This window comes from Anabas testudineus, chromosome 1 (genome assembly GCF_900324465.2).
Source record: "Anabas testudineus chromosome 1, fAnaTes1.2, whole genome shotgun sequence".
Classification (NCBI taxonomy): Eukaryota; Metazoa; Chordata; class Actinopteri; order Anabantiformes; family Anabantidae; genus Anabas; species Anabas testudineus.
Genome location: NC_046610.1, coordinates 11,125,704 through 11,151,718, shown reverse-complemented (window position 1 = coordinate 11,151,718; position 26,015 = coordinate 11,125,704). Strand labels below are relative to the sequence as shown.

Here is a 26,015-nt window from a genome sequence, read left to right as displayed (position 1 = left end):
GGTCTGTATATCATTATCCAAAGTCAGTAATCGCACATAAAACAGTCACAGTTCAAAGAGAGCAGGACATAAGTAGCAGCTGTACCCACTGCTGACGACCTACCTAACATGTAGGCGCAGTGCCCCCGAGGCCACATCAACCCGCACATTCTGTATGTGTTGACTTTGAGGATTCAACTCAACTCAATGTCTCCAAGGAACATCAGTGAACATGTGTGTGTTGTTCTTCCTCTCCTCTCCTCTCCTCTCCTCTCTTCTCTCGCTCCCTCTCTCTCTCTCTCTCTGGCGGCTATCCTTGCCCCATGGTGTTCAAAAGTGGTTTTGAGTGTTTGGCAGGTTAAATTTAGCCTATTGATGTAAGCTGCATACCATTTACAACAGACACAGAGATACACTCACAGTTTGTCTTTAGTGTCCAGGAGTGTGAAGATCAGGGAAGATCAAACTACCTACTGTAGGTTGATCCCTGAGTCTCCCCAAGTTTCTCCTTCAAGGATACAGGTTGCACACTAGGGACCATCACAGGTATGGAGAAACCTCATCACAGTGTGTTTTGTTAATATGTGATATATTTAAATTCTAATGATATTTTATTATATTATATTACCAGAAAAGTCACTGCATTGTGATAAAAGAAATGAGACTGAGTTTATCTTACTTTAATCGTCTACATATTATAGGATTCGATCTCTTATTACCTTTTTTATCTGAGACACTTGACAGTTAACATATATATATTTTCTAACTGAATGTCCAGGACACACTTTTGTTATTGAACATGTAAACTTATAATCTTACTGTATGGCATTACCTTTTGCATTTGACAAATTACACTACACTACATTAGTATATTTGCACAGGCTACTGCAACTATAAGAGTTGAATTAGTCTAAAGTTCCTTTAGATATTATACTGTACTTGAGAAGTTGTTCCGGTCACTTGTTGTGTCCAGTTACACACCTAGGATACAATCTTCACCCTTAACCTTTACACAGATGATTTATGTGATGACAACATTAAAAAGGGAGATGCCAGAAACTTTGGCTCACATATTCAAAAACTGCTCAGGAGAAGAGGCCAGATTTAATAATGATGAGTATGTTACTATTGGAATTAGGGATTTAAAAATTATGCAATATATTGTAATCTGATAAATGTAACCTTCAGGAAGAGTAATATTATAACATATCAAAGGCTTCCAATACACGCAGACAGAAAATCAGATAGATTTTATTGACTCTTTAAACCATGCAAATCTTCACAGTACTAGTGTATTATGTAACAGAAAGAATGGAGCATTAAATCTTTCTTATCTCAACAAAGTCACTTTATATATCCTGACTTGTCCTTGTCATTTATTCTGCACCGTCCATGTCATATTGACAGTAATACAGAATTAGATTGAAGGGTATTATTCTGACAACTGATGCAAGATGACCTTACATTTATACTCACCAGTCACCACAGCACATGGGTTTAGCTGTAAAATACCAGCCTACTAATGTTCAATGAGACCACTGCATTAGAAATAAAACACCTTCATGTGTCCTATATGTGTTTCCAGACCTTCTGTGTTCTGCCAACATGGTCAAAGACACAATGTCACAATTCTGTTCAAATCCAACTGGAGAGAGGGAAAAGTGTGCAGCAGCTAATTTGCCAAAAGGTCAATGGTAGTAATGGTATGAAGTTAGAGCTGAGGCTTGATGGGCAAATTCACTGCAGCAAGACAATATCCATTCTGATCGGGGTTGAAAATGTCAGGGCTATGCTACAGCACATCCCATAAATAAGCTAATGGGAAGATTTACTACCTATGGGTACTAATCCTTTGTCATCGTCCCTTCCAAACGTCTATTTCTGGGAGGGTGGGTGGGTCAGTGAGAGGAAAGTTGTGCAGGCCAACTGTGTGGCTGTTTGGATAACGTGAAGGTTTGTGACAGCTGGGGAACATTCCGTCTCTACTGGTCGATGAAGAAGCATCATGAACATCCAAAACTAATTCTCCAGTACAATGATAACTTGTTTTACATGGCAGGACGTATACAATGAAAAATAAGAATTTCATGACAGCCCCTTTTAAACCTGTTTTTCATATTACCCAGGCTTGGATTAGCCCACTGGGCCTTCTTCTTTGTGATAATTTGCAAAAAGTCAACACAATTACTTGAATGTGTTAAAAGTTATTCAACTAGATGTTTGCTTTTACACAGTAACTCATTAAAAGGATCTTTGCAATCGTTAACAGTTAATAATTGTTCTTTACAGTCTACATTGTGGCTTTTGCTGTTACCCAAAGAAATTTGCAAAAAAAAAAAAAAAAAAAAAAACAGAATTCCCAGACCAGCCTCATCATAATCATTGGGATACTTGGAGCTGTTGCCAGTTTTTTTACCAATCCAAAATCAAAGACAAAGAAAAATCCCTTCTTTTCTTGTCATGACTATGTGCACCATATTCAAATGACACATTTTAGTATACTTTTTTTTTTAAAATTTGTCTCAACATTATGTAATATGATAATTAACCAATTAAAGTAAAAAAAAATTTCTCAACTTTATTTTCTGGCAGGAGACATCATGGATCTTGGAAAGAAGCTCAGCACTCCTAAAGACATCATGTTGGAGGAGTTATCATTACTTTCCAACAGAGGTTCCCGGCTTTTCAAAATGCGCCAGAGGAGATCTGACAAATACACATTTGAAAGTATCCAAAATGAGGCAAATGCGCAACTAAATGTGAGTCGACTTGTGTGTGTGTCATTCACTTATTTCATACTGTAAGTCTAAAGAACACCTTTCACTGGCATTAATGCTGCCTGGGTGAAAATCTGCAGTCTGCGTATGACTCATTACGCAAAATAATCAGTAAACATGCTCTTGAAAAAACGTGTTACAACACATGGAAGATAACAGAAACATGCGCCTCATGCCTTTTGCATCCTCCAAATCTTCTGAGAGGCTGCCCAGGCACTTTGCTGAGGAGCTGCTCCCTCCTTTATCAGTGCCTGTTGATGTGTATGTGTGTGTGTGTGTGTTGTCAGGGTTTTAATGTGCATATGTAACTAAATTCAACTTTGAATTCTGCTGTGCAAAACTGAATGCATGCCACATATTTTATTTTGTTTTGCAGAATGACATTTTAGCCCAGAATACACACATGGTGGAAATTAAAGTGGATGCCACTGCCCATGGAAATACTTTGAATGCAGAAAACACTGTTTCAGGTAATCACGCTGTTAAGTCAGGCTGTTTACAGTGGGTTCAATAAAGAACATTAGGATTTAAAACACATTCAGAACTTACAACAACAAACATGTATGATCAAAAATAAATATGGTCATTGAGGATCCATTATCTATTCTTTATTTCACCACTGAAATATTTTACACTCACATTGAGCATCTCATTATGTAACTGGTATCATACAGACATAACAGGTGGCATAATGGCAACTTTTGGTAGCAGCATACCATGTATACAACTACAGTAGACCCCCAAAATTTGCGGGGGTTAGGTTCCTAGAGTATCCATGAAGTTTAATTGCAAATTTTGGATGTCGTCTAAATAATGCCCATTAATGCCTATTTTCATAGTTTAAACCCTACAAATGCCCACAAACGTGCTCCAAACACTCTTTAATTCAATTTCAAATTAGGCTTAATACATTAAACTTAAAAAAAAAAGAATATAAAGATAAACCTGTATACAGATCTCTACTGCTTTGTCTCCAGCAGTGCTAGAATGTAAAATACCAATGTTAACACTGTACGCTGTAATTCATGCAAGCATGTTTTCTTTGCTATGAATACAGTAAATACAGCAATAATTAAATTTAATAAAATATACTGTAATAATTAGGATGTCAGCATCCTAAGTCGTGTTTTCCTCTACAGTTGCTTTGTGTGCGACTTTGCTGGGGTCAACTGTACGATTAATTATACAATTTGAGCAACTTAAAATACTATTTTGTTTAGCCACCAGAGCCCTGTGCTTATACTCAAATGTTTCAGTATGGTGTCATCTCATGTCCCAACATACCAACATGTTATGAGTGTCCGCTTCAAGTGTAAGTTATTTTAGGGCATCAGATCAAAATGATGGAAAACTCAGTCTTCATGTCTTAAGTGTTCTCTAAGCACTGTCTCTATTCGCTCTAAAAAGTTAAAGAAAAACAGTTCTGCAAACTCCTTACCAGTGGTAGAAAGTAAAATTTACATTTGATCATTTGGCAGATGCTTCTATCCAAAGTGACTGACAAGTTACACTTAGTCATAGTGATCAAGCTGGGATTGTATAGGACACTTCAACATGTGGTCAGGAAGAACCAAGAGTATGTTTTACACCAAAGCACCTTTTTTCCTATTTCTTAATAGCTGGATTACTTTTGAATTGCTACTCCTTTGCATATCACCCTTGTTTGTGTTTGATCCTTCAAAGACATGATGGCAGAGAAGTTAAATACCACATCTATGCCCAAATCCTATCACTCTCCGTGGGAGGAGGCGATTCTCGGGGACCCCGACCTTGCTGAAACTCTCAAACAAAGAATGCCTGCGCTGGGGCCGCGACAAGAGCTTCCCGAATACAGATGTTTTAACCGGTGAGAAAACTATGAACTTGTTTTGGTGAATTAGTGCAGAGTGCATGAAAGAGTAGAATTCATAGCATGATCTAAATTACAGGGTCGCTACTCCTTATGGTGGATTTGACAAAGCTCCCAGAGGAATCACATTTAAGCTCCCTGAGGTCAACCTGAACCCGCCTAGATACCCAGAGCTCCAGGAGCCAGGAATGAAGAGGCCTACCTTCAACAGGACAGCCCAGGGATGGATAACTGAGGGAACCCATCTGATCCTACCTACTATTACCCTGGAGCCCATTAAAATCCCAGAGTCTGATGACCTGTAGATGGTCCATTGTTACCTGGAAACCCGACGTTGGCTACAATATCGTGGCCTGTGATGACAACAAAACAGCCAGTTGGTAGTGCAGTTGCAATTCCTCATCAATATTTCTGGATTTTACCCATGAAATGGACACAAAATGTTTCTCATATTGGTTGATTGTTGTACCCTGGAAAAACAGTTTCTAAAGAAAATCATGTAAATAGCAAAAGCTCTAAATAATTAAAGAAAGCAAGAGTTTCCATTAATACTGAACTAATACAAGCCCAAACTGTAACTTTTATAAATGTTCAAATGAACTGATGAAGATGTAATGTAAATAAAGAGTGCAACCTATTTATTGATGGCACAAAGTCAAACTTGGAACATGCCAGTTAGTAGTAATTTGTATTTTTTTTTATCTACAATATAAAACATTGAAGCACATCAATAAAGAAAAATCCCCATTTATGAAATGGCTCAATAAAAAACATAATTAAAATTATAATTTCATATGAGATCGACAAATATTGAACATAAATAAATGTCATCAACAACAAAAAGTAGCTCAAAATATGGTTTGAAATTGTACCAAGTACCATGTCTTATACATTTAAATAAAAGACAGAGAAAGAGGTTTTAGGTATTTAATGTCTTGAGATATGCAGTAACTGTGAGAAAGTCCAAAGGTTTGACACTAACATTACTTCAACATGTAGCTCCTGTGTGACAGAGGATGTACCAGAAGTTAAGTCCTACGCTTATTAAACTAAAACTACTACTAAAACTCTGACTACCTATAGACACTGATTTTGTTGGTGCTGTGATAAAATTCACAGTTTCTGCAATCTATCACTCACTTTTTCAGGAAGACAACACAAAAGAAACCGGAAAAAAAAGAAAACAGAGGCCAACAACCAGCTCCAAAAATAAGCCGAGGATCAGTTGAGTTTGACAGCTCATCTGAACAGAACTCAGTTGTGCAACATTCACCAGGAGGAATATGTAACCTATTTTTTACACCCATTTTTTTTTTTGTTTGTTTTTTTTATAAATAATACCAGAAACGTTTTATGTGTCTCAGGGGAGGCTTCAGTGCTATTGCTGGAGCTGAGATGGGATCAGAGAAGTGCCATATATAGTTCTACTGTATTTATACACACATGTCCATCCCAGAGACTGCACATGGTCTACACTATTCCCATGTACTCCCTTACATGAAAAAAGTACATTTACTTAAGTTCTGTACTTAAATACAATTTAGAGGCATTTCTATTACTACTTTTCAGGGGGAAATACACTTTTATTCCCCTACATTTATTTGTACTAGTTTCTTTTCAGGATTATATTGAAAATACAAAATACAGGTATAATTATAAGACTGTATTGATCCTCAGTGTGAATTTCACAAACCAGTCAATGTAAATCAAATAATTATAATTATTAATTAAATTTACCAAATGCAGTATTAAAGTGATGAACATAGTAGTAATCAGTAATTAAAATGCAGTGTCATATATTATAATTCCTATGAAAATAAAAAATTTTCATAAAGAGATCTTCTACTTTTAGTACTTGTACCAAATTGTGGCTTTACTACTTTTCCCTAGATAAATGGTTACGTAAGTACTTCTTCCACCACTGCCCTGAAATCTAAAAAGGTGAATCAGGAACAAAATAATAAAATACCAGTAATACCTGATGTGAACTGTCTATTGTTCAGCAGCCTGACAAGAATATAGAGTAACACAATATTAATGGTCCAATTTCCCACAGTCAGGGTTTGTGCATCTATGAAATTGATAATTCTTTATTCTTGAACTCAAAATCTGTGACGACCTATATTGGTATAACAACTCCTGAAGTGTGCTTTACACAGTTTTTCACAGGCTGGCAGGCACACTGTGGATACATGCAGTGTACACAAACACTCTCTCACACATACACATAGAGTACTGCAAATAAAATACTGGGATCCATATAAAGGAAATGAGAATAGAAGCAGCTGATAAACACATGGAATAGGAGGTAAACGTTGTTTTAGGGTCACTGCATCACGTGTGTTATGTTGGAGTTGTATGACTCTGAATATGTGCTTGTTTTAAAATGTATCTGTGTACTATATAGGGATTACATGCTGCCATTTTGTCTTTCCAGAATAGGACAGAGCCACTAAAACTTAGGGGGGAAAAGCCAGGAAAGATAGTGAATGTCATTTTTGCTGACTCGCATGCACCATCAGCCTCTTTTAGTCATCCTGTCTCCACTTAAAACCTGCTCAGCACTGCAAGCTTTCCCCTGCCAAGCCCTCCATCTGTCCTGATTTTTGGCCATTTCCCGTTCACTGCTGCAGCAGAGATAAAAACACGGTAGCTTTCAAATATTTGTGATACTATAACATAACACCAAAGCCTAATCCTACCCATGATTTGCACCAATGTAAGAAATTATAACAAAAACAAGACCACCTCTTTGTTCAGTTTATAGTAAAGGCAGCTGTGGCACATTTACGCATTTGGTATTTCACTTGGACAAAAATATAAAACAGCATTCAGATCTGTTATTTGACATTTAAGTGAGAGCATTTCCAAAAACAGGCAGGGTTTAGTCCGCGCATTGCTGCATGATTATGAAACCAGTGCGGTCATGTGATGCCTTCTCTCATCATCATCATGACAAGTTGGAAGTCTGACCTTCCGCCAGCACACAGTTTGCCATGCAGGGACTGAAGATGGCTATACAGCAGCAGTGCACTTGAGGCTACACTAGGGGCGGAGTTTGACCTCTCAAGTCTCAAAACATCACTAATCCGCGTCGGACATTCTGGCACAGGGCATCACCGGCCCCGCTTGTGCACAAACGGGACGAATGATAACCGAAAAAACACTGTCCCGACCGGGTGTTGGTGTCATCAAAACGGAGGCTGGAGCTGCCGCCTGTGTGCGCATCGGAGAGATTGGGAAAGGCTGCACTGTGACATACAGTGCGTTACTTGCGTCTGGACATATCTGCAGTCATTTGTAGCCAGTTTGATTTGCAGGTTTCATCGACAGGTCCTCGGCTTTGCATGTTGACAGCTGGCCCGCCCTGCGCCTTCATTGGAGGCGAGCAGTGAAGGATCCGCTTCCCTTTAAGGTGAGTCTGCAGACCGCTTGTTTGGTCAATGCCTGAACGCAAGTTGCGGCATATTCACGCTGCTGTATGTGAAACCGGGCGCTGTTCCCACAGTTCACAGAGGCTGGTGAAGCGCAGGCAGCGCGTCTCCTGCTGTGGGAGCGCTTGCTTTTTTTTTTTTTTTTTTTTTTTTGTGAGCAGGAAAACGCATGACGATCATAACACGCTGATCCATACAGGATTTATGACCCCTCCGTGAACCCTGCCGCAAATATGGGCGGTTATGTCCGACTGTATGGGCCTATACAGGCGTCACATGGTGTCGGAGAGGTTGGTGCTCAAACACGTGTGGGCACTGACACCAAGTGTGCGCTTTAAATAGGAATTTACATGATGAAAACTACATTTATGTAACGTGGAGCATCACATGTGGCATGTAGTCAGAAATCTTTAAAAAGAATAGTTAACAAAATGAAAGCAAATAAGCAATATTAAACTAAAATATTATATAAATACATTTAAACCTTCAACTTATATTTACAACTGAAAAAAACTATTGTTTATGTGGATCATTATATCAGTAGGCTATATATGCCAAATTCAAACCCTGAAAATAGATTAAAGCAAAAGCTACAGTCCAATTTTAAGTTTTATTTTAAAATAGCACTGATATAAGAATATACTAAATACAGTATTTATAATGTATTCACATTCATTTTAATATCACTTCATTATTTGTCAGATGTTGTTTTTGTCAGTGTAAAAGTTATAAAGCAAAAACATGGCCAATTACAAAAACTAATCCAAAGGTATTTAAACATTCACAACTCAACTAGGTCCAAAAGTTCTATCTATGTTCTAAGCAGGTGGTGAAATATGTCTGTATTAGTTTAAACGTATAAAATATCATGTTCTTTTGCACACAGTGGAGGCTCCAGAGTCATAGAAGTGGTACAGAGTCGAGTCCTAAGTCAGCAGAGATATAGTAATTGAGAAACCTCCAGTAGGGGTCCTTAGGCGACTCCTCCTTGCACTTACCTTGCCTTTGCATGATTCCTTGTACTTTACTTGTAAGTCGTGTCTGCCAAATGACTACATGTGTTAATTTAATGCAGGAAATGGCTACAACACTACTGTTTCAGTTCCTTGCTATTTGCTCTGTTGACTTATGTTAGATTTTATATTTTACCTCTTTCTCTTCTCCACAGCCCAGATTCTCTCCTGTTGTCATTAAATGTCCAATAACACATGGCTGAGGCTGCCATGTGGCTGATTGAGACAATGCTTTCAACTAACCGCTCTGGAGGTGCGTGGGGATGAAATGGACGCAGCCCCTGGCCATACCACCGCACCACCTCCCACCTCTCAGCATGTCCAGCTGCAGCAAGTCTCCTGCCAACTCCGGAGAAGGTGAGTGACATGACTCATCATGATGCATCTGAACATTTCAGTCATTTGGATTAGTGATGTACTCAAAACTATGTCCAAGAGTCTTTATACAGGACTGCAAATGCATGTGCCTCTGTAGAACCATCCAATAATAAACATATTTAACATGCTAAGTATGTTTGTTGTGAATCAGAAATTGCATCTTTAAATTAAATGGTTTATTTAAATCATTGACATGCATCCTCTCAGTGAAATACCACTAGTTTATACATCAGTTGCAGGCTCTAATTCCATGGCATGGGTGAAAATGTTCAAAAAACCAGGAGAAGGCCTGAAGAAATCCTACCAGCCTGGGAGCATGCTCTCTCTCGCGCTCACTAAAGGCCTGCTGAATGAACCCGGGCAGAATAGCTGCTTCCTGAACAGCGCTGTCCAGGTGAGAAACATGTTCCACTAGCTACACTGAACATCACTTCAGTACTTAACAGTATAATTCAAGCAAACTCAACAACCAACAGAGCAAGCGTTTACACTACGGCACATAAATACATCTGAGAAGAAATGTGTTCTGCCATCAAATACAAAATGAGCATGCATTTAAAAAAAACAATACATTTCTTACTTTCAACATTTGACATGTTGTCTTGTGCGTTTCAATTAAATCTAGGTTTTAAATGAATTGACACTGTTTTTACACTGTCCATTTTTGTGGCATTGTAGGAACATTTCAGGAAGAATCACCCTAATGCTACTTGTTGAAACTGCAATATCTCTTTCATTGCCTCCTTCCAGTCTTATTATTATTCATAATATTGTCTGTCATCTCCTGAACAAAATATGTTGTTTTTAAAATATTTTCACTGGCAGTATCTTTTGTGTGGGTTAGTCAGAGATTCCGGGAGCTGAAAATGATTAAAAAAGCAGCATAGTCAAGAGATTATACTTTCAGCGAGTTTGGCAGCACTAGCAGCCCTGTTACATTACACAAAGGCATTTAATTAAAAAAAAAATATTTTGATCTTTTCCACAAATCCTTGAGTCCAATCCTTGGATAAAATATCTTGGTTTCCTCCACAGGTGCTTTGGCAGCTGGACATTTTCCGGAGAAGTTTGAGGCAGCTCTCAGGACACTTTTGTCTCGGTGATGCCTGCATTTTCTGTGCTCTAAAGGTTTGTAGATGCAGCCATTCTTTTATTATTAATGATGTCAGATCTTTCTTGTCATTCTAGTAATTCATATTTGTGAAGTTAATCATTATGAGAGGTAATTTAAACAATTATAAACTACCTAATACATTTTCCTTTTCAGAGTATATTCAGCCAGTTTCAGCAGAGCAGAGAGCGCGTGCTCCCCTCCGACAGCTTGCGTAATGCCTTAGCTGAAACTTTTAAGGACGAGCAACGCTTCCAACTTGGCTTGATGGATGATGCTGCTGAGTGCTTTGTACGATGACACTCTCACTTTGGCTTGTAATCGAAAGCAAGATTTAATGAGGGACCTTTTCACAGTAACTTTGTATTAAATAATGTTATGGTACTTTCTCCTCTGTGACACCTTAAATTCCCTTTGAATAGTTCAAAATTGGATATGGTATTAAATGTGCTCAACTTAATTTTTAACTTTTAGACAATCCTTCATTTTTTATGTTTCTATGTAGCATGTATGTTGGATTGTATCTAACACCGACATTGTATTTTCTCTTATTTTCTTTATCTATGTAGGAGAACATCCTAGAGCGAATTCATTTGCACATGGTTTCAGACACTGCGACTGATGCTTGTTCATCCAAATCCTGCATCACTCATCAGAAGTTTGCAATGATGCTTTATGAACAGGTAACAGCAATACTGAAGCAATACTGAAAAACAGAAGAGTACTGTAGTAGAAGTGGTTGGTGTGACATACATGGGAATGAGACTGAAACGTACAGTAGCTACATTAAATATTAAAGCGGATGAAAGCTGGTTAAAGGAATATTCTGTAAGACAACACAAACCTTTCTTTTGCAGTTTGTGTGTCGCTGTTGTGGTGCATCTTCAGACCCACACCCATTCACAGAATTCGTACATTATGTCTCAACCACTGCTTTATGGTGAGTACTTCATACACTGCCACAGCTTTAGAAATGGGATACAAAAATCAGGCCAAATAGCTAATCCTGGTTTAAATGTCAAAATATTAACTAAAGGCACTACAACATTATTTGATTGCAGTTTAAATCATCACTTTCCTTCCTATGCTTTAAAAGCTTTAGCAACGGTCTTTCAATACATATTGCGGTGTTTTCACTGTGCTACGCAGACAGTATGTACTGTACATTCATTATCCTAAACTTGACATTTAGAAAATGTATGTATCTTAGTGGCACTTGGTCGAGTAGCACACTGGAGGACATGCTGCTGGGGGTTATGGTGGTAATTAGTCATATTGCTTGGAGCTGAACACTTGAGTCTACCTTTTATTTCTTTACAACAGCTAAAGCTGAAAAAAGTTAATGTTCTTATATTGTCTTAATGATTAGTTTAAATATGTGGCTGTTATATGCTGTTGTGCAGCAAGTACACAATGCCTGTTCGCACAACAACAAACTCTTCTTAAATGGCAAATGCATTGTATTGAACTGCGTTCCTCTTTGCCAGAGATATCCCAGTTTCAAACAGTTCATATTGATAACTTGATTAGCGTAATTGATAAAGGCTTTCGTCTGTTTCTACGTGGATAAAGGTTATGTTTGAAGGTTGTAGTGGTAAGAAATAACCAGTCACAGTTTTTATGCACAGCCAACAGGTTGATCGCATATTCGGGAAGAATGAGCGACCGAGGTCGGACATGTTTGGAGAATTGCTGCAGGCAGCAAACAGCACAGGTGACCTCCGAAGCTGCCCGGTATGTGATTTACTTTTTGTGATGGGATTTCTTTCATTTTAATAGATGTTTGTTTTGACGAATCAGTCATTCTTACAAAACGGAATAGCTTTCTGCTTCTCTGCCTGTGCCGCAGTTTGTAAAAACCATTTCGACCATTAAATGCCAATTTGTTACAGGCAGCTAAGAATGAATAATTTAACCATTCAGCTGAACGGTTAGCATGTTACTGTAAAAAAGGACACAAAAATGATTCTTGTAACTATGCAGAGTACACTGTGTGCTTTCTGCTGTGACACTGCACTTGAAGCGGCCGGAAGGAGACAGTGCCAGACTAGTGTTAGGATATAAATAGCAGTAAGGGCTTATCCACTGTTTTTTCTCTCATCTGTATTTGCTACCACTGTCTTCCTCTTCAGTGTTCATCCGTTTGGTGAAGAGTGAGTGCTCTGTTCCTTTAGACCCTTTATTCTCCCAGAACTTTTACACGTCAGTATTGATATAATGATACTTGTGACACTTGTTTCCATCTTTGTAATAGTCCTTATTATGACAGTCTGAACTGATCAATCATGAGAGAGAGAGACAGAAAGATAAAGTCACAACCTGAAGGAGTATTCTGACATTCAGACAGACCTTGAATTTTGCCCACTACATTTTCGATTTTATCTGCTACACTGTTTTTTTGTTTTGTTTTTTGGTGTTATTGATTCAGTGTGAATTACTTTTCATCATTGGTATTCCTAATTCTCCTCTGTTAGTCCTGTTTAATTACTGTGTGTAAAGCACTTTGCAATTCTGCGCTATACAAATACAGTAAACTTTATTAAAATTGTTCATATTGTGTATTGTTAGCTGACGTGCTACACAGTGCTACAAAACCTAGAATTTTTTACTTACAACAGAAATAGAAATGCTGAAGTTTTTTTTTTTGTGTCCTACACACAATAAATATGTACATCGTGTAAATAAAAAATATTTGGAATACAGTGTAAAAACACAGTGATCTATCTCTGACTTAAAAATGTGACACTGAAATCCTCATTTTGTTTCCTCAAATGTAATTTTTCTTTTTAGGACATTTTTCTGGTATTTCTGTTGATATTATTGTGAATATGTTTTTCAGAGTGACTGCGGTCAGAGTATCAAAATTCGCCGTGTGCTCATGAACTGTCCCGAGATTGTGACTATTGGATTTGTATGGGATGCCGAGCAGTCTGATCTTACGGACGATGTCATTTGGTCACTTGGCCCACGTTTGAACCTGTGTGGGGTAAGAGCTGAACAGGCTGGGTGGCCTTTAGACCTTCAGAGAGACATTATATTCCTAAGGGCAGTGTAATTTAATCTTTAGAGTATCTGCCAGAGAACAATATGTGGATATCAAACTTCAGTTTGCTCTCTTTCAGCTTTTCAACCGCGTCACTGATGAAAATGCCAAACGAAGCGAGCTACATCTGGTGGGGATGATCTGTTTTTCGAGTAAACATTACTCAGCTTTTGCCTATCACACCAAATCTTCAAAATGGATGTTTTTTGATGATGCCACTGTGAAGGAGGTCAGGAACTCTACTATTAATCTGCATCGTCTGTGTTCAAACTCTTTTACCTGCTGCATGCTCTGATGTCACATTTTTCTTTTTTCCAGATTGGATCCAAATGGAAGGATGTTGCTTCTAAATGTATCAGGGGACATTTCCAACCACTTCTTTTATTTTACACTAATCCTGAGGGAAGTCCAGTTTCAAATGAAGATGCACCAAGACAAACCACCATGTGTCCTCGGTACAAAGCCCAAGTAAATGGTGACATGACAGGTATGACAATGCTACAGTTATCAGCGGACATTAAATGTGTTTGTGTGTATTTTGACATTTATTTCATAAAATAACATCTGTAGATATATAGACCTGTTTATTGTTACCAACAGTGTGACTGATAGATACAGCGTTTAGTGGTTAGCACTGTTGCCCCACACCAAGAAAGACCCAGGTTCAAATCCACAGCTTGGCTCGGAGTCTTTCTGTTTGCATGTTTCCCGTGTCTGTGTGGATTCTCTCTGGGTACTCCGGCTTCCTCTCACCATCCAAAAACATGTAGTTAGCGTTAGGTTAGGGTTATTTGGTGGCTCTAAATTGCAGATAGGTGTCTGTCTCTATATGTCAGCCTCGTGATAAACTGCCAGTCTGTCCAGGCCGATTGGCTTCACGCCCAATGTCAGCTGGGATCCGCTCCACCACTCCCACGACCCTTAGGTGACCCTCTGTCTTTTTAGAATATATGTATTAATGTAAATATAATTTTTTTTATCCTATATTAAGTGCATATGTGGATCATTTGCTTGTCCCATGACATGGATTTTAATGGTATGTGTTGTACATAGGCCACGCAGCAGTGATATAAACATTTTTCACTTTTGTCAATCAACCAATCTGAAATAACTGAATGTTAATACTGAATTATAAAGACCTAAAACCTAAATAAAGAAAATACAATCACCTATGTTTTTATTTTCATGCCATTATTACTATATTACATAACATATAACAATAATAATTATTAATAATCTAAATGAATGAAGGAATACTGAGCATTTTCAAATTTATTTCCAAAAAATCAAATTTTATTATAACATCATTAGGTTATATTAAAAATTGAACAACATAAGTACCTAGGACAATAGTGATGTCACGGCAGAAATTACAGTTATGGTTCACATTTGGATTGACAGAGCTGTTAAACCGCAGGCAGAAAGATTGTCCTGCCCTCTGCGCTGGCTTGAACTTGACATGGGGATGATGCCTCTGCTGCACGCAGATTACCACCCACGCCTCCCTCCCTAATCCCTACTCCTGTGGCCAAGCGCACTCATGCTCCTGCTCCACAGTTGTCACTCCTCCCCTAGACATTTCCGATGTTTGGCTCCATTAATTTATCTGCTTGGTTTTTTGGCAATGGCGCCGTGCCCCTGTAGATGGATTGGTTTGCTTTAGTGTGGTGGTCAGGCTCTTTGACTGGCATGGGACAGGATTCTTGTTTTTATGGAAAGAAACGTAAGTAATTCATGTTTTAGTTTATTTTGAAACATTGTGTATTGAATGTATTTAACAATGCGTTATTTTATATTATTTCATTTCTAAAATTTTAAATTGAGCATTAAGTTATTTTAAATTGAGGTCTAGTCCCTCAGGGAGTTTTTATTTCTAGTAGTATTTCTTATCCATTCTCACAGCTACAGCTAACCAAGGAAACTGCCTGTACTTTTCATTATCATTACAAAGCTTGCTAGTCTATGAAACTTCAGGGGACACGATGAAGTGGTTATCAGTTTAATTACCTGGCAATTGTGTCGTCTGTAGTATCCTTCAAATAGAAGTAGTTGAATGTTAGCATTAGCCTAAATAAACAAATCTGGAAACTCATAATTGTACAGCTTACTCACTGCTATTAATCACCACTATTACACCACAGCTGTGAACATGCACACAGCATTAAGCATTTTTTATTCGTCATGTTGCAAAGAGGCTTCAGAAAACATAAATTTTTACCTGTTATGCATTTATTATACTGTCACAATATTTTTCTTGAGGATGGCTAAATTGCTCCAACTAACATGCAGAAGGAAGGAGTTAAAAAACAAAAATGAAAGACAGTGGCAGTTGTTATGTCCATGTGCTGATTAGAAGGCAGATGTTCACAGTTCAGAGCAGCTTTGTTTCTCACAGTGATGTGCTTGCTACTGAGGCAAAGAAAAACACAATAGGCTTGGCTGATGTGAGAGCCGTAGCGTGTTTTATCATAGCTTATGATGCACTGGCATCTGTTCTTTGGTTGGTTTGGTTTTTTTATTGTTGTTTTATTTCTGTCTCCTGTTTTTTTGGCAGCAGAGATAGAAAGAAAGTCTAAAATAAAAATGTAGGTTTCCCTCCCTGCAGTGTAAAATGCACTGTAAATGTGTGTTACACACTGCAGGGCTCTGAACTGGCTGAAACACCTCTGGTAAATGTCATATTGGGAGAATTGCATTTTAGAGTACCTCCAAAAAGTCACCAATATGCATAATAATAGTTACATGCCGCACACAAGTTGTTTTGCAAAATACTATTTTCTGCACTGAGGCCATTCACCTGCCATGTTGTTGATTTTTTTCCTCAGTGAAACATCCCCTTGGCAGTCCTAACAATTTCCACGAACCTTTCATGGAGAGGCCAGGTGAAACATCAAAAAAAGATAGAGGGCATCGAAGAATGGACCCATCACAACAAAAAGGTAGATCATTTTGTCTGTATCATGAGCAGAAAAGGCCCAGTGGTTATAGGGAAAACAAAACAGACATAGAAGCCAGATAACTGCTGTAAGTCAGAGCAAATTTGGAAGAGTACTTCTACAAATGATCTGTCTCCACTTTATTTAGAGATGGCTCATGCAAAATCCTCATCTCCTCCAGAAAATGGACTGAGGCCTCCTGTGGACCAAAAATCAAAAAGCTATCAACGTACTGAGAAATCATCAAACCATTCAAGCAGAGCATCTCAGGAGCCACGGGGACAGTCCTTCGGTACACATGGTGGTGGACATAGCAGGAAAAACAACACTTCCCCAAGTCGCTATGATCAGGATAATGGTCGGGAGCAATGGGAAAAAGTTGGAGGAGGTGGAGGAAGCCGCTGTAAATCTAAGTCCACTTGGAGACCGATCCGGGAGGTGTTAAATGTGGACACTGTACTGAATGAACTAGAGCAACGCCGTCAACAGCAGCTCGACAGTCCACGGCGCAGTAAGCCTTCATCACAGGAAAGGGTCCATGCTGAACTAAGTCGAGGCCACGAGAGGGAATATATGCGAACCAGAGAAGATCGAAAGCAGAAGTGTTTAATGACAATTTATGAGGATGAGCAGAAGCATGAGACTGAAAGCCACAGCTCTGTAGAGTCAGAGAGCAGGGCCAACCAGCAGAGGGGCAGCAGGCTCAAGAGCTGCCCCAAGATGCTGCTGCGTAGCGATACCTGGACCATTCAAAGGACAGAGTCTGGTTACGAGAGCAGTGATAGACTCAGTAGTGGCTCCACCAATCCTGATTCACCTGGGGTTGATGGCTTTGCTGTTAAAGATCACAGATCAACTGCAGATGCACAGTTGCAAAGGTAAAAAATGAAACGACAAAAAGTCAGTGCACTTCTATTTTGAAGCAAAATGTGGTGTCACATTCAAGAAGTAGGAGAACTACATCAAAATTAAGTAAATAAAATGAGTTATTGTTAAAATCATCTTGAGGTTTATATCAACAGTACAAATTCAAATATGCATTTTACATGCTGTCCTATAAATAACAACTCTCATTAAGTAAGGAACCACAGCTTTATCATGTAGAAACGCTGACACTGCTTTTACACAGTTTGAAGGATAATGTACATTAACCAATTTACACACCATCTATTTCTCAGTGTGTTCTTATAGATTCAGTATATTCTTGCAGGGTTTCACCAATTTGATCCTCATCTCATCATCACTCAGTAATGGGTACAGTGCTTGTTGCCATGACATTATCGTATCTTTTGCTATATATACTGTAATATCAGTGCATCATGAAAACAGCTAAAACTGCACTACTGATGCAAACTCTACATGACTGTATGGTAAAACTGTCTACTTTTATTGTAAGTAAAAGATTGGTTACACCATCCAACTTCACAAAACCGTAATTGACAAATTATCTTGAAAACATGCAGGCAGTAATTTTAGTTTTTTTTTTTTCAGTCAGCAGCAGCAAAAGGGAGGCGATGCAATATCAGCTGTATTACTCTCACCCTCATATAATGGTAAGTTTTTAGCTTCTTCAGGTTTTGCTGGCACAGCGACTGTTAAAAAAGATGTAGGGAATATCACTCCAAGTTGACTATTTTTAACTTGGTTTTGGTAATTGGTTCAATTTTTGAGTTTTAAGATTTGGAACTTGGAAAGTTTAGAAGGTGAATGCTTTATATTATGCAATAGCTTGATATTGTGACAATTCCAGTTTTTAAATGAAGCACCATCAGGGGGGAAAAATAATAGCTGAATTAAAATAGGATTAATCTGCTCCTCTTGAATTTCTATTCATACTTTATTCTTAAGACAATGTGTAATCTGCCAGTGATATTGATAATGTGAGAGTAACAGAGATTGATTAATGTCTGGATTGGTTTCTGAGCTTGGACCGGCTGATTTAACCTCTTCACGCAGTCAGCCTTGCACAGGCATTAATCTGATGATAATCCTGCAGAGCTCATTCAGATAGCACAGCTGGACATAGCTGCTGGCATTGTCATAAATATCTTTCTGTTTCATGCTGTACTTTGAGTGTGCTCCACTTGATACTTTATCGACGCCGTGTACATCTAGAGCCAGTGTTTCCAACCAACAGCTAAAGCTTTTATCCTTGCATGGACCTCTCCGGGGCAACAGCGAAGAAAAAAATAACTCATCTATTTTTAAAGGGAAGGAATTCAGCACCATGCGCTGGTGCACTGAGCGATCATACTGACTGGTTTCTCCAGCTGTGACAAAGTCTGCCGAGATTAACACTCTGCTGCTGCCACCTTGTGTCCTGAGAACAGGACCGCTTCTTGTGTGTGTGTTTGTATGTGTAGCCTACTGCTTCATAAATATGGAGGAATATTAGGTCAAAGTGAAAAAAAAAACAAATTGAGCTTAGATATTAATCTCAGAATTCCCAGAAAAAGAAACTGAAGTGATTAAATTACAGCGTAAACTCTTAGCAGAATTCCCAGGATTCAGGATTTAATCATAATGAAATGACATTTTTAGAATAGACTGTTCAAAGGACAGGTTTGCCTTTTTACATTGTTATATTTAAATTATCTTCTTTCTTTTATATTTTATAGGTAAACATCAACCCAAACCTCAGGGAAAGAACCATGATCAATGTTCACATTCACATCTAAAGTGCAGTCCAAGTTTGAGGTACCATCACTGTTATTATATTATTTTTAGAGCCTATAAAAATTGTTGAAGGATCGGTTCAATTAACAATCTATTGTAATGCTTGTCTTTTGTAGACGGAAATCTAAGTACACTTCTAGCACCTCCAGGAAAGCAGTGTCTTCAGACAGGGACTCCACTGGTTCAGATAACAGACAGAGTAATCAGCAGGAGCTGACAAACTGTAGGAGTCACACTGGAGAAAGTACTGCCCCAAGGCACATTACAAAAACCAGCAGCTCAGAATGGAACAGCTCAGATGATCTTGCTTTCTCGGAGCCAGAGGACAGAGAAAGCACTTCCCGTTCGAGCAACAGCGAGGCTGTCGCCTCTGATTCCCAGTGTCCTCACAGAACCCTCCCATATCAGCCCCCAAGCAATGTGACTGCAGAACCTCTTCAACTGAACAATCAGCGTCAGCTCTGCACAACAGGGTCGCCTCACCTTCGACCCACCCCACGGATCTCTCCACACCACGGGGAAACAAGTCACGCAGCATTTCGTCCGAGGATGCTTCAGGAACCCTTTCCATCAAGTCCTCGTCTTTTGTCCACATCTTGCGTCAGTCCTCACAGGAATCCTGACATGTCAGGCCTTCGAACCTTCTCAGACGCAAGCTCCAAGTCGGGTTCTGACCCAGAAAGGAGCACTCCATCATCGTGTGAAAGTGAGGAAAGACTAACTGGATGCAGAGTGGAACAGGCAGTGCCAGCTCAAGAGGTTTCTCTTACAACATACTTCAATGTGGATAACTGTATGACGGAAACATACCGTCTCAAGTACCACAACCAAAGGCCTCTTGTTCTCTCTGCCACAGCCCCACGAACAGTGGTTGCAACTGATTGCAGAGATACCAGCCATACCCTCCCCACTGACACACACTCACAAGATGTGCCAAAAGCCAGACCTGAAACAAGTAAGCCTCTCTCGATATCCCTGCAAAGCCACAATGTACCATAGGACTGGGCAATACTAAAACACATTAGCATCACAGTAAACCATCAGAGGCGTGGCTTTACCATCACTATCTTAATGGTTAGTTTAATATCTGTGGTTGATTTGGGCCATCGGGCACAATGTAGCAAATCAATCAGCTGTACTTTGTCAAAGTGTGATTTATTGTCAGACCTCCTGCAAGAATCCATAAAGAGATTTTAAATATTAAAGGATTTATATGACATGAAATTACATATAACCGCGATGGAAAATCAGGGTAACCCACAACACGTCTTCTACCAGAAAGTTGTTTTTTCTTTGTTGTGGTGTAGATGTGCGCATAGGCTGGCTTAGTGAATAAGAATAATTTACCAAGATTTTGTTTTTCTTTACAGGCCATAATAGCAATAAACCCACTGCAAAATGGAAACCAGTGACAGCCAAAGGACTTGATGAACATGGTTTTTTATGAGTGTTACTTGGTAAGTTTTGTTTACATGGATGAACAGTGGTCAGTAGAGTGCTAACTGGATGCCAAAGAGTTTACAGAACGGAAATATGCTCTGAAAGCCGTCAGCTCCAAATTGAGTGGAATTTATTTATGCAAGCTTGTCTCATAATTAAAACCTATTTATAAATGCTGTTATATCTTGTTTGACATATTATCAACTACCACAGATGCTGTCTTCCATTGTCCTGCAGCATTGCTTTAAACTAGATCTGGACTGTTTTCAGTTTGCACAAAAGCTCTTTATTATTCTTTTAATCACATTATGTCCACTTTAACTTTATGTCCAGTTAAAGTGTTTTCTTTTTCTTATTTCTCTTATTTGTACAGCTATTCTGCAAAACTGAATATGCACTCCAAAGCATGAGAGATTATGTTGAGCCACATTTAGATTAACCTGTGGTCTGTACAATATACAAAGATGGAAGAATGAACCATGAGGGCAGATCACAGCATGTTGACCTGAAAAAGTCAGAGAAATATGATGTCATCCTGCGCAACAAAGTAAAACCTACAGGTGTAAAGTCTGCCTCAGCAGCAGCAAGTTTAACATAGTTTACTAAACCTCAAAATAGAGTGAAATATATGAGAAAATAATGGAAGCGAATACCTGGGCAGCTTCCTGCCTCTGCACTTCGAGTGCTTTAGGTCACCAGGGAACGGGCATTGTGACATTTACATATTCAGTTATTGATTTGCTTTAACTCAAATCTATCAAGTCTTTTACAACATTGATATGTTTATATATGAACAAAAGGCTGCCCCGGACCAGTCAGCCTCATTGGCTGTAAATTTAAACAGACTATTGTTAATTGTTTAGAAGAATCTGTGCGGTTTCCTGATGTCATGCCATCAGTCGAACAGTAAATATATAGCCATCTTTCAAAAGAACATTTCTCAAAATTAGATTTTGCATGAGTGCTTTCAGCTTGTGTCAGTTGCAGATCCTAACATTTGTGTACTGTGATGTTCTGCATTTGGGGCAGCCTTCAGGTTATTCAGTAGGTCACTATTTACCATAATGTAACCTTATGCTTTCTTTGATTGTGCTGGTTCTTGTTCTTCTCCTTTTTTTTTTTTAATAATTAACAGTGATGTCAAATTGTATTTTTTCAGTCTTCCTCTTAGATTAGAACAGGTCTGTATTTACAGGTATTTTCATAAAGATGCCATTGTAGTTAATATGCCTGTCTTATATTATTATTATTCACTATAGAACACACAGATATTCTTGCTATTAAGAATAATATTCGGAAATGTGCATGTGGCCTTTTACAGAGTCTTACTAGCTGTGTGTACAGCATAAGCATGAGCATGAAAATACTGGACTGTGAGTTCAACAAACTTAAATTCTATTGGATAGTGATTAAATAGAAACGTGTAACAACAGCTGATTCGGAAACTTAACACTTGAATGATGTTCTCTTCTCTTGCACATACTTTTCTTTATGCATCCATTGTAAATACAAGCATACAATGTAAACATTAGGCTGGAAACTACTAAGACATACTATGCATTTACTAAAAGTTACTTTAAGATTATTTTGAAGCACATTTTGGTGTTTTAAAAATTTATATTCTGTATGTCCGACATTCCAGAGAACACATATTGCTACCCAATTTTCAAATATCAATATGTTTTCTGTTGTGCTCACTATATTGCCAAGTATTTTCCTAAACCCACTTCTGTATATTACTTGTTACATGTACTTGCATTTTTACCTACTTTGCATCTTTGTCAACCCAGAGTAACCTTTGTCCAGTTTAATTCCCAACTATTTCTATCTTATCTATATTCTTTCTATCTATCTCATTGCTCATATTGTGTCACTAAATATGATGTTTGTGTGTGTTGTGTCTCAGCGGTCTGATACCAAAGAATTGTGTTTATAGTTTTATGTGAGTGTAATCTAATCACACCTAAATTTGAGCCTGTATTTTGCACTGTTCTGGTTTATTTATTGACACTGTTTTAATTCAAGCAAAGGAAGGCATACAGTGGAACTGAGCTATTAATTATTATTAATACAAATTATTATTTATTATTATTATTTCTTTAATTGAAAATCCAAATTTAGTGAATTGTGAGACATATTTATTTACTGCAAGTGTATTATATTGCTATTTTGACATATTCATAAGATAGAAAAAATCAAAACTACAGAACTATTGAATCATGTAAGCTGACTTGGAGTGAGTCATCTCTCCTGCAAAATGTTTTTGTAGTCTGTTGTGGGACTAATGGCTAATGACTAATTTTCCTTTTATTTAATTATTTTCTGTATATGATCAAAAATTTATTCTATTATATTTTATATTATGAACTATGTGTCTTCAGTTGTATCTAGAGTGCCTTGACATTTTCAGTGGTACATGTTAATTGCAATTGAAACCACATTTGCGGAATTAAGTATATGAAAGAAAAGGGTGGAGGAAGTCATGCAAACCTTTGAATATGCAATGCTAACAGTGACATATCTAATTACACTCCTCTGTGTGCACCGTTGTACTGTATGTGTGTCCTTGGGAGTGGCAGAGATGTGGTTCAGACCTGCAACCCAGCAGCAAACTTAGTGTTTTACTGATCCAGTTGTAATTGGGAAAGGTTTGGCATTCAAATGACAGCCACAAAAAATGAAAAGTCTATAATTATAACCTATTGGGTAGGTGTCCGGGAGCCTTATTTATAATAAGTGCAAGATTTTTTTCCAGTGCTTAACTTGGGCTTTTGTATGTGCATGAACACATGTGTGTCTGTGTATTGTGTGGAAAAGGAAGCTGATCATTTTCCTGTTTTTCCCCTTGATCTGTAGTCTACTGTATAACCTGTATACTCTAAAGGCCTGTTTTAATGAATGGGCTTTTCCTTTTTTCAACCACATAACATCACAGTTGGCATTGCATCAGTTCATATCTTATCTTACAGGGACATAACCTAATTACCCTGCACCGCATCAACACTCAAGAACAGGAAAACTTTCCACATTATGTCACAGATTTGATCTGATAAGTTACCGGCTGATGTAGCCTGATGTGTAAAACCTTTGCTTCGCTGAATCCAGCTGTCACACCTTTATGTGGGGTTAGGATTCAGCCTGACAAGCTAAAATGAGCTGTTGGTGCTTTAGTGACTACTTCATGAATTGTGTAAGTACAGACCTATATAGAGAAACATGTAAAATCTGTCTACACTTTATATTTTTGTAGATGATATATTTATTTTTATTCATTGTTGAATAAAGTTTAAAGTGTCGTATCACTATAAAATGTGTCATTTTCAACTTTTCGATGAACGTAAACCTTTTATTATATATATATTTGATTAAGACCAAATACAGGCAGTTAATATATGGCTTTATTACTGCTAGTATCAAAATCCAGTACAATTCAAAACTTTCATATATTGCACAGGCATTAAAAGTAGTGCACTTGTTACAGGTTATGTTGATATAAGTAATTCAACACAATACTATATGTAATCTCAAACATCTCTCACACTATAGTTTTGTGGATCTGCTGTTTTTAAGCCCTCTTGAAAATCCTCTTTGCATCCACACCTTCGTAGTTGTAGCTCTGTTGAGGCAAGATGAATACAGGCTGAATAATCAAGAGAGTTTTATCTAACGGTAACAGTTCTGACTGGTGTATGTGTATTTGAAACATGTTATAGTATTTCATGACTCAGAGCTGCTTAGAAAATAAGAGCTGTAATAGCAAATAAATGATAAAAAATAGCCTTTTCCTCAGTAAAAAATGATCTCAGCATGTTCTATAGCAGCTTCCTAGGTTTCTGGGATAAAAACTCATCATTTGCACAAATATAAATTCACTCTACCTGTATAATTTCATCTCCTTGGACAATTCTGGTTGTTGTCAGTTGCTTTCCATTGTCCTTTCTGGTGAAAATCCCCTTTAGCACATCTCCCTCCAGGTTCCATGAGCCCTGTGCAGTCAAACATGAAAGTTACTCATCAAACTAATAGCAAGTGGAACGAGTGTTTTAAAGTGCAAAGATAGTCCGTGAAGGTTGACTGTTCATGGTGGTGATCTAAAATGACAACTAGGCACAAAGGTTTCTGCAATAAAAGACCACTATGTACATGACAAACTATTTAGAAGTAACACAATGACATAAAGCATAAAGCAAAAATCTGAATCAGTTTTTGAGCAAATAACAGTTTAATGATCAGTAAAGGTGTCCCTTTAGATGCCACGTTTTCTTACTGATAGTTCTGTTCCATCTGCAAGGCTGTACTCGAAGTTGACCCCCAGGGTGAAGTCTATTTCCAGGGTGCGGAAATTGCTGCTCTCCTTGACATGAAACTTGTCCCCAGTCTGTTCGATGATTATCTTGAGGTTGTCGTGAGCGGCCAGCTTCCTCTTTACCATGTTAATTCCTATCAACAGATTCAATGAATATGTTCAATAGACTCAGAACAATCAGAGGATGTTTGTCAGGATTTAATAACTTTCCATGCACATGTATTACAAGGGTAAGTTCCTTCATTTGTCTATGTGCCAAGGGTAAGTGGGTGCAAAAGCCAAAACACAAATATGTACGATTAGTGCAAAGTGTTTTTAAATTCAGCACCAGTTTAGTTAATTTGGTTTAGTTGTCAATTTAAGTATTTTATTAATTTATAAATTAAGTTATGAGTGTGATATTTTTAAAAAATCCTGTAAAGTTGAACATAGCTGATTAGCAAAGTGATTATCATGTAGTCCATTAAATTTAATGGACTACATGATAATCACTTTACTAATCAGCTATGTTCATTACATGTAACTAGCTGGACTTTATCTCCACTTGAGCAACAGCCTTATCAGATTTGAATTGCATTATGATCATCTTTTTACACAAAGAATAGAGTAATAAAACACACGGGCATGTTCCTAAAACTGCATCCGCCAGCAGCCTGCAAACATCCTGAACAATCTAAAGTAGGTTGTTAACAGTTGGATATTACTCACCCATTTGTTCCATGAATTTCTCATAGTTCTCGTTGCGATCAATTTTCCAGGTCCCGTTGAAAGTCATGGTGGCTGTGAGGGTGAGCTGGACAACTCTGCAGCAAGGAGTGTCCTAGACTAAGTTTGCCGCTCCTTTTAAACCATGATCCTCCTTATCTCATCATCTATCTGAATGCTGATGTGGCCGTCTAAAGCTCATTTTCTCCACAGCTGCAGCTGATTGGACAATGACTTGGTTCTGGATGAAAAGAACTGTGCAGTACCCAAAAGACCATGACATATAATAACAGAAAGGTTCACATCCTGTTACACCTGTATTTCTGTTTACAAAGGGTGTTGGCCCTTGTGTACCTACATTAAACGTA

At 38.1% G+C, this 26,015-nt stretch overlaps 3 protein-coding genes across 4 annotated transcripts; 2 read left to right on the top strand and 1 right to left on the bottom strand.

Moving 5' to 3' along the window:
- The first annotated feature begins 257 nt into the window (after positions 1 to 257).
- On the top strand, positions 258 to 5,269 carry myoz2b (myozenin 2b). Its single transcript, XM_026360605.1, has 5 exons — positions 258 to 525; positions 2,572 to 2,738; positions 3,133 to 3,226; positions 4,440 to 4,602; positions 4,685 to 5,269. Exons 2-5 carry the CDS (start codon positions 2,580 to 2,582, stop codon positions 4,908 to 4,910), a joined length of 642 nt encoding a protein of 213 aa, XP_026216390.1. The 5' UTR covers positions 258 to 525; positions 2,572 to 2,579; the 3' UTR covers positions 4,911 to 5,269.
- Positions 5,270 to 7,714: 2,445 nt separating this feature from the next.
- On the top strand, positions 7,715 to 23,915 carry usp53b (ubiquitin specific peptidase 53b). Of its 2 annotated transcripts, none has more exons than XM_026358763.1 (17): positions 7,715 to 8,020; positions 9,208 to 9,409; positions 9,664 to 9,824; positions 10,466 to 10,558; positions 10,698 to 10,832; positions 11,111 to 11,224; positions 11,399 to 11,481; positions 12,170 to 12,275; positions 13,381 to 13,527; positions 13,664 to 13,813; positions 13,903 to 14,071; positions 16,410 to 16,523; positions 16,702 to 17,398; positions 18,012 to 18,073; positions 19,139 to 19,217; positions 19,313 to 20,151; positions 20,567 to 23,915. In XM_026358763.1, exons 2-17 carry the CDS (start codon positions 9,316 to 9,318, stop codon positions 20,641 to 20,643), a joined length of 3,120 nt encoding a protein of 1,039 aa, XP_026214548.1. In that variant the 5' UTR covers positions 7,715 to 8,020; positions 9,208 to 9,315; the 3' UTR covers positions 20,644 to 23,915. The 2 variants fall into 2 exon arrangements, with proteins under 2 accessions (XP_026214548.1, XP_026214547.1); XM_026358762.1 differs by having other exon boundaries at positions 16,669 to 17,398.
- Positions 23,916 to 24,012: 97 nt separating this feature from the next.
- Positions 24,013 to 25,783, bottom strand: fabp2 (fatty acid binding protein 2, intestinal). The gene is made up of 4 exons (XM_026360174.2): positions 25,651 to 25,783; positions 24,904 to 25,076; positions 24,515 to 24,622; positions 24,013 to 24,252 (listed from the first exon to the last, which is right to left on the bottom strand). Exons 1-4 carry the CDS (start codon positions 25,715 to 25,717, stop codon positions 24,202 to 24,204), a joined length of 399 nt encoding a protein of 132 aa, XP_026215959.1. The 5' UTR covers positions 25,718 to 25,783; the 3' UTR covers positions 24,013 to 24,201.
- Positions 25,784 to 26,015: the final 232 nt, after the last annotated feature.

Excerpts from the sequence above, each read along its gene's own strand:
- myoz2b (XM_026360605.1), top strand. The coding sequence starts at position 2,580 with ATGGATCTTGGAAAGAAGCTCAGCACTCCTAAAGACATCATGTTGGAG. Across the intron at positions 3,227-4,439 it reads TGCAGAAAACACTGTTTCAG|ACATGATGGCAGAGAAGTTA; the intron begins GTAATCACGCTG and ends GATCCTTCAAAG. Across the intron at positions 4,603-4,684 it reads GAATACAGATGTTTTAACCG|GGTCGCTACTCCTTATGGTG; the intron begins GTGAGAAAACTA and ends TCTAAATTACAG.
- usp53b (XM_026358762.1), top strand. The coding sequence starts at position 9,316 with ATGAAATGGACGCAGCCCCTGGCCATACCACCGCACCACCTCCCACCT. Across the intron at positions 9,825-10,465 it reads TCCTGAACAGCGCTGTCCAG|GTGCTTTGGCAGCTGGACAT; the intron begins GTGAGAAACATG and ends TTTCCTCCACAG. Across the intron at positions 20,152-20,566 it reads AAAAGCCAGACCTGAAACAA|GCCATAATAGCAATAAACCC; the intron begins GTAAGCCTCTCT and ends TTTTCTTTACAG.
- fabp2 (XM_026360174.2), bottom strand. The coding sequence starts at position 25,717 with ATGACTTTCAACGGGACCTGGAAAATTGATCGCAACGAGAACTATGAG. Across the intron at positions 24,623-24,903 it reads CAGATGGAACAGAACTATCA|GGCTCATGGAACCTGGAGGG; the intron begins GTAAGAAAACGT and ends TTGACTGCACAG. Across the intron at positions 24,253-24,514 it reads AAGGAGATGAAATTATACAG|AGCTACAACTACGAAGGTGT; the intron begins GTAGAGTGAATT and ends TTGCCTCAACAG.